Source organism: Myotis davidii, unplaced genomic scaffold (assembly GCF_000327345.1).
Source record: "Myotis davidii unplaced genomic scaffold, ASM32734v1 scaffold1488, whole genome shotgun sequence".
Taxonomy (NCBI): Eukaryota; Metazoa; Chordata; class Mammalia; order Chiroptera; family Vespertilionidae; genus Myotis; species Myotis davidii.
Genome location: NW_006298871.1, coordinates 471,981 through 485,655, shown reverse-complemented (window position 1 = coordinate 485,655; position 13,675 = coordinate 471,981). Strand labels below are relative to the sequence as shown.

Genomic DNA, 13,675 nt, shown 5'->3' with positions numbered 1-13,675 from the left:
TAGCTACTATAAATTGTGCTGCTATGAACATAGAAGTGCACATATTCTTTCTGATTGGTGTTTTGGGATTCTTTGGATATATTCCTAGAAGTGGGATCCCTGGGTCAAATGGCAGTTCCATTTTTAGTTTTTTGAGGAAACTCCATACTGTTTTCAATTGTGGCTACACCAGTCTGCATTCCCACCAGCAGTGTGCTAGGGTTCCTTTTAGTCACATCCTCCCCAGCGCTTGTCAGTTGTTGATTTGTTGATGATAGCCGCTCTGACAGGTGTGAGATGATACCTCATTGTCGTTATAATTTGCATCTCTCTGATGATCAGTGACTTTGAGCATATTTTCACATGCCTGTTGCCATTTGTATGTCCACTTTGGAGAAGTGTCTATTTAGGTCCTTTGCCCATTTTTTAATTGGATTGTTTGACTTCCTTTTGTTAAGTTGTATTAGTTCCTTTTATATTTTAGAAATTAACTCATCAGATGAATCATTGACAAATCTGTTCTCCCATACAGTGGGTTCCCTTTTCATTTTGATGATAGTTTCTTTTACTGTGCAGAGCTTTTTATTTTGATAAAGTCCCATTTGTTTATTTTCTCCTTTGTTTCCCCTGCCCTAGGAAATGTATTGGTGTAAACACTGCTACAAGAAATGTCTGAGATTTTGTTACCTGTGGTTTCTTCTAGTATTTTTATGGTTTCATGACCTACATTTACATCTTTTATCCATTTCGAGTTTATTCTTGTGTATGGTGTAAATTGGTGGTCTAGTTTCTTTATCTTTTCTTTCTTTTTTTTTTTTTTGCATATACCTGTCCAATTTTCCCAGCACCATTTATTGAAGAGACTGTTTTGACTCCATTACTCAATGCTCTTGCCTCCTCTGTCAAATAATTGAATGTAATGACTTGGGCCGATTTCTAGGTTGTCTGTTCTGTTCCACTGATCTATATGTCTACTCTTGTGCCAGTACCAGGTTGTTTTGATTACAGTGGCTTTGTAGTATAACTTGATATCTGGTATTGTGATCCATTCAATTTTGTTCTTCTTAAGATTGCTGTGGCTATTTGGGGTCTCTTTTGGTTCCATATAAATATTTGTTCTTGCTCTGTGAAATATGCTGTTGGTATTTTAATAGGGATTGCATTGAATCTTTAGATTGTTTGGGAAGTCTGGACATTTTAATGATGTTGATTTTACCAATCCATGAATATGGTATATTCTTCCTATGTGAAAGAATCTTTAGCCAGATTTTAAAAATAGCTGGTGTTTTTGGAGGAGGATAGACAAAGCATGCAGATTTGAAATTTTTCATTTATCTAACAAGCAGTCATTTAGCTTCTGTGGACAACATTTATCCTATATAATAAAGAGGTAATATGCAAATTGATCATCACTCCAACACAAAGATGGCTGGCTCCGTGTGGACACAAGATAGGCTGCAGAGGAAGGCAGTGAGGGGTGACCAGGCCTGCAGGGAAGGGCAGTTGGGGGGGGACTAAGCCTGCAGAGGGGGCAGTTGGAGGGACCAGGCCTGAAGGGGAGGGCAGTTAAGGGTGACCAGGCTGGCAAGGGAGGGCAGTTAGGGGTGATCAGGCCAGCAAGGGAGGGCAGTTAGGGGCAATCAGGCCAGCAGGGGAGCAGTTAGGTGTCAATCAGGGTGGCAGACAGGTGAGCGGTTGGGAGCCAGCAGACATGGATTGTGAGTGGGATGTCCCAGATTGGAGAGGGTGCAGGCTGGGCTGAGGGACAACCCCTGTGCACAAATTTCGTGCACCGGGCCTCTAGTATAAAATATAATAACCTTTCAAACTCTACTTACAAGTAACTAATTGTTTCTGAATATGATATAAATCATTTTTTTACTTTTTAATTTTGCACTAACTACCAATGGTGTTGAAGATGCTATGCTAGGTATTTGTGATGTTCAAAATCACAAATAATACATCTTTGCATTTACAATGAACCCCATAATTCAAAAGGAATACCTTTCCCCTAAGAATACTTTTATGTCCTGTCAGTGTGAAGGGTTTGGAGACCATAATCTCCTGCAGTAGATTTTATAATATTCATGTTATTAATTTACACTGTGATTTTATGTAATTTTGCCTATAAATATATTTTTTATTTTTCTCTTTAAAAAGTTTAATTTTCAGCAGACATAATAGAGTAAAATCATGTACAGAAAAACAACAACAACCTCCACAAGTGGGTGTTTTATTTATTCTATTCAGCTCTCCATGGTACTCACTTCCTGATACAGAGAAATGTAAATACATGCAAATATGCTCTTGCCATGGGAAGGAAAAATAACACATTTCCACATTTACATATATCACACTGTTGTTTCATTTGTTCAGAAAAAATGTCCCACCCCAGAGAAGTGTATCTAGTCAGTCAAAAAATATAAGTACTCAGGACAGACCTGTGAGGAAAGAGCACTGTTATTACAGTTAGACTTGAGATGTTTAACTAAAAAGGTCAAAGACTTGCCCAGGGTAAATCACAAAAGCATTTCATTAACCTGGCAAAGAACTCAGTCATTGTCCTACACTCTTTTTGTCATGACCAGGGTGCTGAAATTAAAAGGTTTTCATAGATTCTTAGCAATCTGAGGGTCAGCAAAGAAGAACTAAAACAGTGGTCATTAAGAGTTCTAAGGAGAGTGGTCACAGCTGTCATCAGTGTCAGAAAGGCAGTTGAGGTCAACATACGGAAAATCTTTATCCTCTAGAAAGATAAAGAATTTGAAGTTTGATCTGCAGGTAATGGTAATCCTCTAAAGAATTTTGAATGCAAGGTCATAAATAATTTAGAAAAATAGTGTCATGTTTATGTGCAAGATGAATTAAAGGATGGAAATTCTAATGACAGTAATAAAAGAACCAATTACAGGATTCTTTGAAGAATAACTCTGTAGTCATTTTTCTTGTCAAGAATTTGAGAAAGAAATAGGGACCTTAGAAAATAAAGTATATACTTGGTGATGACTAGTGGTCTTGTTGGCCAAAGAGTTAAAGTGTGAAACTTATAACCATATGTCTGTTCTGTGTATACCAGCCACTCTGCTAAGGTATAGAAGGTTGGAAAATGCAAACTGAGTCAGGCAGTTTGTGTGTGTGTGTGTGTGTGTGTGTGTGTGTGTGTGTGTGTGTGTAGTTGGCAAGGATTTATTAGGAAGCTTATTAGTCATGGCAAATAAAAAGCCATGAGAAGAACTGAGATCTCCAAATTCTGGCACTTGCCTTACAACACTAGCTAGAAGCTAATAAACATTAAGGATGTCCCGAAGAGAATCTTACCTAAGTCCCCATCTTACCTGGACCAGATACCCATAAACATAGAAATGAGATGCCCATGCTTTCCCAGACTGATTACCTAGGAAGTAGGAAAGAAGACCTTCTCCTCAAGCTATTAATTGAGCATTACCAGGAGAGTTCTGCTCTTCCAGCTATAACCATGGGGCACTGGTGCCTGATAGACAACTCCAAGCTGAGCAACTTGACAAGAACGCTAAATGATGACAGGGAGAAGGAGCAAACAGGGACAGGTATTTCTAGTTCAGTGATGGCGAACCTTTTGAGCTTGGCCTGTCAGCATTTTGAAAAAGCCTAACTTAACTCTGGTTCTCCCTTCCTCTCTGTAGAGAATCAATAAAATAGATTAAAGATAAATAAATAAATAAATAATGCTGTGTTTATTGGCATTTAAAAAAATTTGTAAAAAAAACAAATGAGTTCGTGTGTCACCTCTGACACGCGTGTCATAGGTTCACCATCACTGCCCTAGTTGGAGACCTTTTTTAAAAAAAATATTTTATTAATTTTTTTTACAGAGAGGAAGGGAGAGGGATAGAGAGTTAGAAACATCGATGATGAGAGAGAAACATGGATCAGCTGCCTCCTGCGCACCTCCCACTGGGGATGTGCGCGCAACCAAGGTACATGCCCTTGACCAGAATCGAACCTGGGACCCTCCAGTCCGCAGGCTGACGCTCTATCCACTGAGCCAAACCGGTTAGGGCATGGAGACCTTCTTGATGGCTAATACGAACACATTGCTGAGGCTTCATAAAGTTTACTGCAACCCAGGAATAGTTTCCATTTAAAAAAAAAAGTCACACAAAAATCCTGCCACAAAATAAGACACTTGAAATCCCATGGCCACACTGACTGGAAAGGCAGGCATTATCTATGACTGCCAGATACCAAGACCCAATTTCTACAGGGCCCTAGAGAACCATGATTGTTCCCTGGCACCTACACAACCCTCCCCAGTGGTGTGGTGTCTTTCATAAGCCAGGTTTCTGCAGTAAGCCCCAAAGACCAAGCTTGGCAGAGGCTGTGGCAGTCAACTCTCTCTGGAGCCCCACCTCTTTGTCCTTCCCAATAGGCTGTCATACATCTTCACTGACACAGTGAGTCAGGCAGTTTCTGACTGTCAGAATTTGTGGCCATCAGCCTTTGTTAAGCAGATGATGCTGTTGTCAGTAGTGCTATAATTGAAGTTTCATAGGGTGGGTGAGACCCGAACCTTCTCCCCTTGTACACATTGTGCCTGAGCTGAGTCTGGGGCTAACCAGAATGAGGGGGAGTGTTTTATTCCGAGTGTTCAAGTCTAAAGATAAAACTCTTAGGTTTGGAATGTCAAGGGGCAGGCAATGTGCACAGTACTAATCACAGGTGCACACCTGGTTAGTGCAGTATTTACATGTTTCCTTGAACAAGCTAACAGAATGAACTAGTAGGGAGGGGGCCACACACACAACCTTATTGCAATGGGTTTGGTGTGTCTCTCCTAGCTTCTTCCACTGCAGACTTGTAACCAGTGTGTCCAGGACCTCTGCCAGCAAGTTCCTTCCCATTTGCACAAGGAGATTGGAGTTCCCTCAGCTGAGCTCTCCACAAAGACAGGGACACGATAAGTTTCCTCTGGTTAATGAGGGAATAGGCTTTCAGGATAAACTTTTTTGGGAATTATGGTTTATAGCAGTCAGAAGTCTTAGCATAGATCCTTATCATTGCTTCCACAGCTTTTCTCTCAAATGCAAACAGGATTGCAAAAATTGTTTTCAATATAAATATGTCCCTTCCTCTACCTTTTAAAATTTTTTTCTCTAAAATAACATGTTAAAAACCATGTTATATATAAACATGTTTATGGCATTTCTTAATTACATATTTACAATTTGACAGACTTGGATAAAACACTCTATTCATCCACGTTCATTTTTGTTAGGGGGTGGAGGTAAGCATCCTTTGGAAATAACTATAGTACTTCCACTCTTTGCAAGGCAGGAGAGGCCCAGGCTCTGCAGATTGACATCTTGTGGTGTGTTTGGACAATTAAAGCACGTGTGGAATGTAAATGATGTCAGAGTTGAGGGTGTAACTGTGGAGTCAGTGTGGGAGGACATTGGACTTAACTCTTGTAGATTCTGGAAAGCCAGCACTAATTTTAAGCTGAACATGCATGATCAAATTGCAGATGCAGAAGCCAGTTCTCATAATCAGTTGGAAGGTTACTTCGTTATCCAGGGCCAGGCAGGCGGCCTGTGGGGTTATCTAGGAGAGAAGGACCTCACCTGAGTGACAGCTGCAGCAGGGAAGGTGGAGTAAGAATTCTTGAGAAAAATCCCGAGTTTTCTTAGACTCTCATCTCTGAACGGAAGCCTCATTATGTTGCCAATGCAAGAGGCATTCTTTACTTCTCACCCAAACAGGCTTACATTAAACCGTGACTCATTGGGCTTGCTTTAAATTTAAGTGGGATCCCTGTAGTATTGTTTTCACCAGCTGCCCAGATCCTGCAGAGGTTATATTCTTATTTGTCAGTACACAGTATATTTCGATACCGTAAAATCCAAGGTTTGTAATTCCTTTGGTGTCTCATTGTACTTCACATCGATCATAAAAATTATTTTATAGGCTTATTCAAAATTTTGATATTGCTGGTTTCTGTCAGTTTGGTTTTGCTCCATCTTGATTCAGCCCTTCCCTTTGTTTCCTCCATCGAGTCTTCCATTTTTCAATTAGAACACGGGTGGGGGACCTTTTTTCTGCCAAGGGCCATGTAGACATTTATAACATCTTTCATGGGCCATACAAAATTATCAACTTAAAAATTAGCCTGCTATATTTGGTCAAACATTTAACTCAACCCTAGTGCCTTGGCAGAGTCAGACCAAGTGATTTCCTGGGCCTTATACGGCATGCGGGCCGGACATTCAATTGGACCAAAGAATGTCATCATTGTATTTAAGCCTAACTGTAGCACAAAATGTCTAAATTTTTTGAGACTCTAGTGTTGAATTTTGCTAAGTTGGTTTCGTTAATATTGTAATTATCAAACAGTAGGGTAAACATATTGATACTGGAACCAGCAAGTAGGAATTCTTCCTGGGGTCTTGTCCCACGGACTCAAAGGACTCGAAGAACGAAGTTGTGGACCAGAAGAGTTCAAACAAGGCAGTTTATTGCAAACAAACACAGGCTGCCTGGGAAAGGGATTTAGATGGGTTGCCCCCCAAGCATTCTGCTCTTCCCCTTATATCTGCTAAAGGCCCACTCTTTGTCTATCTGATTGGCTCCTGGCCTTTTTGCAACATTTTGTTTTGCACTTGTAAGAAAAACATCCTTGTTTCAAAACACCCTGTTTTTCTGCTACCCATCTTGTTTTTCTGCTGTTCTTTTTCCTACAAAACACATTTTTTGTTTGTTTCAGCTCCACAGATTCCTCCTTCTTCCACCTGTTACCCTATCTACCTAATTCTGCTTTAACCCCTTTCAATATGTCTCAGTTTACATGGGATGGTCCCAGTTTGTGCCTGTATTCTTGGTGTAATTATTTACACTTTACTTTCAGAAATACCTCAGTTTATATGTTAACTTGTGTGATCACACTGTCTTTCAGGGAGAACCACAGAAAAATTATCCACTTAAATACTCCTACAGTGGGGCCTTGACTTACGAGTTTAATTTGTTCCATGACGGAGCTCGTAACTCAAATTACTCGTATGTCAAATCAAAAAGTGAACGAGTGAGACACGTGATGCTGGGCTGATGTTGTGGCGTTCACTGTGACATTCGCTGTGCCAACGAGCGGTGGGGTATCTGAAGCTGGCTCGTAACCCAAATTTTAGCTCGCAACTCAAAGCAAAAAATTGGCCAAGAGACTGCTCGTATCTTGAAAAACTCGTTAGTCGGGACACTCGTAAGTCAAGGCCCCACTGTATTTTTAAACCATTTCTATTTCATTTCAGATAGAATGGTTTATTATTATTTGTTTTTATTATATGTAAGGTTTTCTTGCAATATATTCACTAAATTCTTCAGTCCTTTTCCATGGTCTGTCTACCAGCTCTGCCTATGCTGATACATTGTGAGATGAGGCACTAGCGTCCCACCCTGGCCACTATGGGTGCCACCATCTTTGTCATGGAGTGATGGTTAATTTACATATTACTTTTATTAGATAGGATGTTCCAAATGTTTCACATTTATAATTCATGTAATTACCTCATTTAATCCCCACAACAACTCTATTAATTGTCCATTACAATCCACTATTTACATGTGAACTTAAAAATGAGCTACAGAGGTTTAGGCACCTTGCTAGGTTCAGTTGAGAGACAGTACAGGTCCTCAAGATACTTGAATTCTAGTGGGGTGACAACCTGTAAAACAGGCTCAGTGTCCATTGCTGGGCGTTACCAAATAAGTGTCCACAGGTGTGCTCTGGGAGTGCATGGGAGATGCACCAGCTGCAAAATCAGGAAAGATTGCAAATAGGAGGAACACATGGACAGAGTTTTAAAGGAAGAGTTGACTGGCCAGGTGAATAGGCAGGTGGGAAAAATGTAAAATTTGTACTTGAAAGAGTTTGTCTTGAAATCTGACTCTGCCACTTACCAATTCTGTGACCTTAAACAAGTAACTTAACACCACGAAGACTATTCGAATGACCAAAATACAATGTAACTGCAATGCTTTATGGGTTCGTGCAATTATATAGTTTTTCGTAGATTGACCTGCACGGTTTCCACCAATGAGATCGCTTCATTCGATGTGGACAAGACAGTGTGTTGACATATAAGGTCCATAACAGATGGCGCGTGAAAAACGAGAAAACTTGTGAGCGGTCCTTAACAGATGGCGCGCGAAACACGAGAAAGCTCGTGAGCGGTACGAAAGGTGTTAATTCCTTCACCTAAACAACAGAAATGATATCTATCATTCTTTATGGCTTATCTGATAAACACGTAATATCAGAAGCTCTATTAAGGTGTTTGATGCTCTTTACTTATTTAAAACTAGAGGCCTGGTGCACGGGATTCATGCACTGGTGGGGGACGTGGCCTGCGGGGATCAGCCCGATGTGGGAGCACTGCTCATTCTGGTCAGCTGAGCAGTGCTCCCACTGTGGGAGCACACTGACCACCAGGAGGCAGCTTCTGTGTTGTGAGTCTACTCCTTGAGATCAGTGCATGTCATAGAGACTGGTCGAGCAGTCATCCTGGTGATTCCACCATTTGGTCGCTAGGCTTTTTTTTTTTTTTTTTTAACATATTTTATTGATGTTTTACAGAGAGGAAAGGAGAGAGAGAGAGAGAGTTAGAAACATCGATGAGAGAGAAACATCGATCACCTGCCTCCTGCACACTTCCCAGTGGGGATGTGCCTGCAACCAAGGTACATGCCCTTGACCAGAATCAAACCCGTGACTCTCGAGTCCGCAGGCTGACGCTCTATCCACTGAGCCAAACCGGTTAGGGTAAGGTTGCTAGGCTTTTATTATATAGGATTCTTTAACTGTGTGACTCCAGTTTTGCTTTGCCTTGCTCAGGTCAACGTGATTGTGACAATGGGAGGACTTGCTGGGCGTTTTGACCAGATCATGGCGTCCGTGAGCACCTTGTTCCAAGCAACTCGCATCACTCCTTTGCCAATTATAATCATCCAAGAGGAGTCTCTCATCTACCTGCTCCAACCAGTAAGTGCAGAATAACTATATTGTCAGTAATTTGCTTCCACTACTCTTGTACCATTTGAGTAGACCAGGAGAAAACATCAGCCCCATGTGTGTTCTTGAGCCATTAGTGAACCTGACCATGTTTGCTTACTTGTGCTACTTTAGTCTGTTGCCTCTGGTCACTGGAGAGAAAAATGTAGGGGAGAAGCCTCAAAGTTTTCATTCTATTGTAGCCAGAAAAAAAAGTCCTGTAACTTTTAATCAAATTGACTAAGAATTAAATTTAGCAGCTGAATATGAGAAAAATCTCAGAGGAAGAACAAAGCTTGGCAAATATTTTAAATGGAATTCTCATATATTTTCAGTGTTGTCATTATAATTGAAAACTGGGGTTGATTTTGTTAAGCGTTTAAAAAAATCTTACTTTTACTGTTCTTGGGTTGCCTTTTTATTAATTTCACTGCCTATGAATAAATTTCTAGTGATGATGTCATTCATTTCCAATCATAAATATTGAGGAAATTTTTATTAATGTAGCGCTTAGAGCAGGCTTCTTAGTAAATGATATTTTATAAGGTTGATTAGTGGATTTTGGTTTGAAAATAATCATGTGGTAACATTTTTTTAAAGACAGTAGACTTTTTATTTTTTGCCTCTTATTGTAATGAACTACTTACGGTTTTGCTTCTGCTCCATCTGCAGTCATTACCTACAATTTGTTTGGTTAATATAATGGGTGTAATGTATGCTCACCGTTGTTCAGCCACATTTGCATTTTTTCTGGTTCTTTGCATTGTCTGGAACTCTTGCTTTCTGCAACACTTCTGAGATGTGGAAGGTGAGCTGAGGATTCAGTTTCAAATTCTACTGTTCACTTATGTAGTCAACAGTTATGTCTGCTTCTACCTGTCACACTGCTAGGCAGTTGAGGATTAAAAAAAAAAAGTGACATAGCATCTTTGCTCGCCAGTTCATGTTCAGTGAAGCAGACACTTATAAAATCTATAATAATAAAACTGTAATATGCTAATTAGACAGGACATCCTTCCCGATGACCTTGTTGAAGCTGGGGCTGCAAAGGAAGCTCGGGTCCTGGGTGCCTGCTGGCAGCCAGAGGGAAGTCCAGGTCCCTGGTGCCAGAGGGAAGCTGGTGCCGGCAGCTGGGGGAAGGAAGGCCTACTCTTGCACGAATTTCATGCATCAGGCCTCTAGTATAAATATAAGGCAAGATTAAAACATTGCTACATAAGGATGATGAAAGATTATATAACTTGGTCAAGAGTGTGGTAAGGAAAGGCTTCACAGAAGCATTCACTCAGCTTTTATTTGCTCCATTTATGTAACAAATATTTATTGAGCACATGCTACATGCCAGGAACTTCTCCAGGAATACAGCAGCCACCTACACAGAGCCCCTTTATTTCGTGGAATGTGCATTCTGTTGAGCTCACATTGCACTAAATACTTAAGGATGAGTAAATAGTTGCTATAGGAGATGATGGCAAAGTGATTCAAGCCAGTGGCACCACGTGTGTTTAAAGGCCCACCTTGCCCTGCCCTGTGTCACCTTCAGTGGAAACACAATTGCATATAGTCTATGATATTTTTAAATAGCTTTAATCTCCACAATATTATTTTTAATTAAGCTAAATCTTGGATAAACTTAAGGGTATATCCTGCCTTGTTACCTTACCCCTAAATTAAACCAAAATAACTCTGAATTCTCTTCAACTCTAACAAAATCTTTATTAAGTAGATTCAATGAGATTATCATTGAGTTTTGCTAAAATACTTCAAAAGTGGGAAGATTCAATATAAATGTTAATTATTATGAGTATTGTTTTTGAGGACAGTGTCTTCTAGAATTGGTTCTATAATTACAGGTTGTCTGAAATTGAAGGTAATAACAGGAGGAGTGAGACATCCTCTGGGGACTGTTTGTCTGATAAACACTTTAGTGCTGTGTCTTAAGAGGCTGGGATAGCCGTAGACCATGAGGCTGATAGGTACTTCTCTTGATCTTTCTTTAAAAAGCCTCCCTATCTTCAAATCACCTGAGTGTCCACACATGAGACTCCCATGAAACTGTGTTGTATTAATAAGTAGTCTTCCTTCATTCATTAGGGTTACAGTTGTAGTCATTTGGGACTGACCTGATGTCTAGGTGCAGTTCACTTAAAATTGTTTAGGTTATTCCAGCCTGAAGAATTTCATCTCCATTCTCTCTTCAGTCCCCTTTCTGTGGCTTATTTTTGTTAATTACAAATTGGATTTTAAAACAAGGAAACAATAGTGTAGTTTCAGATCTGTATAAATTTGATAAAATGTTAGACTTTTTCAGTTGATTGGCTTTTTGGCATATAATGTCTTTTTATATTGTGTTTTGGTATGTTTCATTACTATGGATCAAATATTATTATGAGTGAAAACCTCAGTAGCTAGCATTTACTTTGAAGGAATGTTTAATCTGCCATTTTAAGTAGAAAATTAAAACTTAGAATGCATTATAAATCCTCCCTGAAAAGTAAGCATCTCCCCCTTAATTCCAAAAATGTGTTCTTAAGAAGAATCATGGTCTTTCATGCACAGGAGATTTTATGAGGTTGGAGAGAGTGCAGACACGAAGCTCCCTGAGGTTAGTTACCAGGCAGGCCTATTCCCTGTGAGGACTGCTGGGCACTCAGAGTCATGTCTGTCTCGCTAACCATGTGGAGTGGGAATGGCTCTCATTTTCTGGTCTCTACTTCTACAGATACATTAACTTCTGTACACTGAGCATAAATTATCTTTTATTGGCAAGTTTTATGGCAGTCAGTAATAGGATTTATGGCCAAGAAATGAGATGTCCAGGAGTTAATCAGCTGTGTCTTTTACATGATCCTAAACCTTGCTCAGTGACTGTGATTCAGAATTTCAGAATCTGATGTAGGAGAATGGTGTTACTGAGCAAACTTCTGTCAGTTTTTATCTCACTTGAACAAACTTCTAAATATGTTGTAAATATTTCTTCATGGTGTTCTTAGTCTTGTTACTACAATTGCTTTTGCCTCTCATGAGATCAATTCATTACTATATAGGTTCCTGATATTTTATGCATTATACATATGTAATGTTGGTAATGAATATGATAGAAATGTGTGAGTAGTCTAAGAGAAAGAAACTAAATTTCATAATGCACATTTGGCATGGATGATGATTTCTGCTGATAATGGAAGATTTGGGTCTGTCTACCCATATGTCCACACGTCCAAAATGTCATAGGTGGGACCAGAGAAGTGGATCTCAGAGTGGGTTGGAGTGAAAGGATAGGAAGTTCCCAATTCTAAACCATATAAATAATCTTATCACCATTTAGTGCCTAGTGATAATTCCTTTCTTTGGAATAGCCATTATTATTTCTTTTGTTCCCTGTATGTTCTCATATATTTTGTTGTTGTTGCTTGACCTTTTAGAATCTGTGGTGTAAATAGTGTAAAAACTTGGAGATCATTTTATAGAGGAGCAATTGTATGGACTTAAAAGTAAAGTGCTTTGTTCAAGGTTATACATCAGGGGTCCTCAAACTTTTTAAACAGGGGGCCAGTTCACTGTCCCTCAGACCATTGGAGGGCCGGACTATAGTTTAAAAAAAAAACTATGAACAAATTCCTATGCACACTGCACATATCTTATTTTGAAGTAAAAAAACAAAACGGGAACAAATACAATATTTGTTTTTGCATGTGTCCTGCGGGCCATAGTTTGAGGACCGACCCCTGTTATACATAGTATTTCTTTGAAAGAAAATTTGTGCTGAAATTGAAGTATATCTCATGCAGTGAGAGTCTGAACAAAGGATCACTATGCATTTTATATCTACAAATGGCCTATCATACTGAGCTAACAACCTCCCCGTACCTTCAATAAATAAGTGAACTTAAATGTAAGTATGGGCATGAAGAAGAAGAAATGAATTTTGTTAGGATGTGTGCTTGAATGTCTCCATTGGAGAAACCCATTGGGAGGAGTCAATATAATGACCAAGATTTTGGATTAGGCCGCTGGGTGCTGTACTTTGAGATAGAGAATGTGAGAAGAACGGGTCAAAATTGGAAAATGGACAGCTGACTTTGGGATATAAGGAGGTTAATCTGTCTTTGTTTTGTTTGTTTTAAAATTAATTTAAGAGTGAAAGAGAGACAGAGACATCAAGACATCATTTTGTTGTCCCACTTATTCATGCATTCATTGGTTAATTCTTGTATGTGCCCTGACCAGGGATTGAACCCACAACTTTGGTGTATCAGGATGATGCTCCAACCAACTGAGCTACCCAGCCAAGGCCAGGTTAATCTATCATTGGAACTGAGTAGAATTGCCTAAAAGAAGATAAATACACATATTGGGTCCCAGGTTGGGAATCAGAAGCTGTGACATCCTCCCCTATTTCCCAGTTGGCAGTGCTGTCTTCCTCGTTTGCTGGAAGCTCATTTGGGGGAGCCATAGCTTTTATTTTTTTTAAGTTTTTCTTTTTTTACTATTTTTTTTTAAATTTTGTTTTATTGCTTAAAATATTACAAAGAGTGGTACATATGTCTTCTTTTTTTACCCCCTTGACCTTCCCCCGGCCTCCCCTACTCCAGTGTCTTGTGTCCATTGGTTATGCTTATATATGCATGCATACAAGTCCTTTGGTTGATCTCTTACCCCACCCCCACCCCCAACCTTCCT

General features: G+C 39.6%; 1 protein-coding gene across 4 annotated transcripts in view; it reads left to right on the top strand.

Annotated features, from left to right (window-relative positions):
* Positions 1 to 13,675, top strand: part of TPK1 (thiamin pyrophosphokinase 1) — a 271,443-nt gene that overhangs the window by 156,382 nt on the left and 101,386 nt on the right. For all 4 annotated transcript variants that reach the window (XM_015570986.1, XM_006774520.2, XM_015570984.1 and 1 more), the window contains one exon: positions 8,840 to 8,986. In XM_015570986.1, the coding sequence (XP_015426472.1) occupies positions 8,840 to 8,986 (147 nt within the window). The remainder of the gene's footprint in view (positions 1 to 8,839; positions 8,987 to 13,675) is intronic.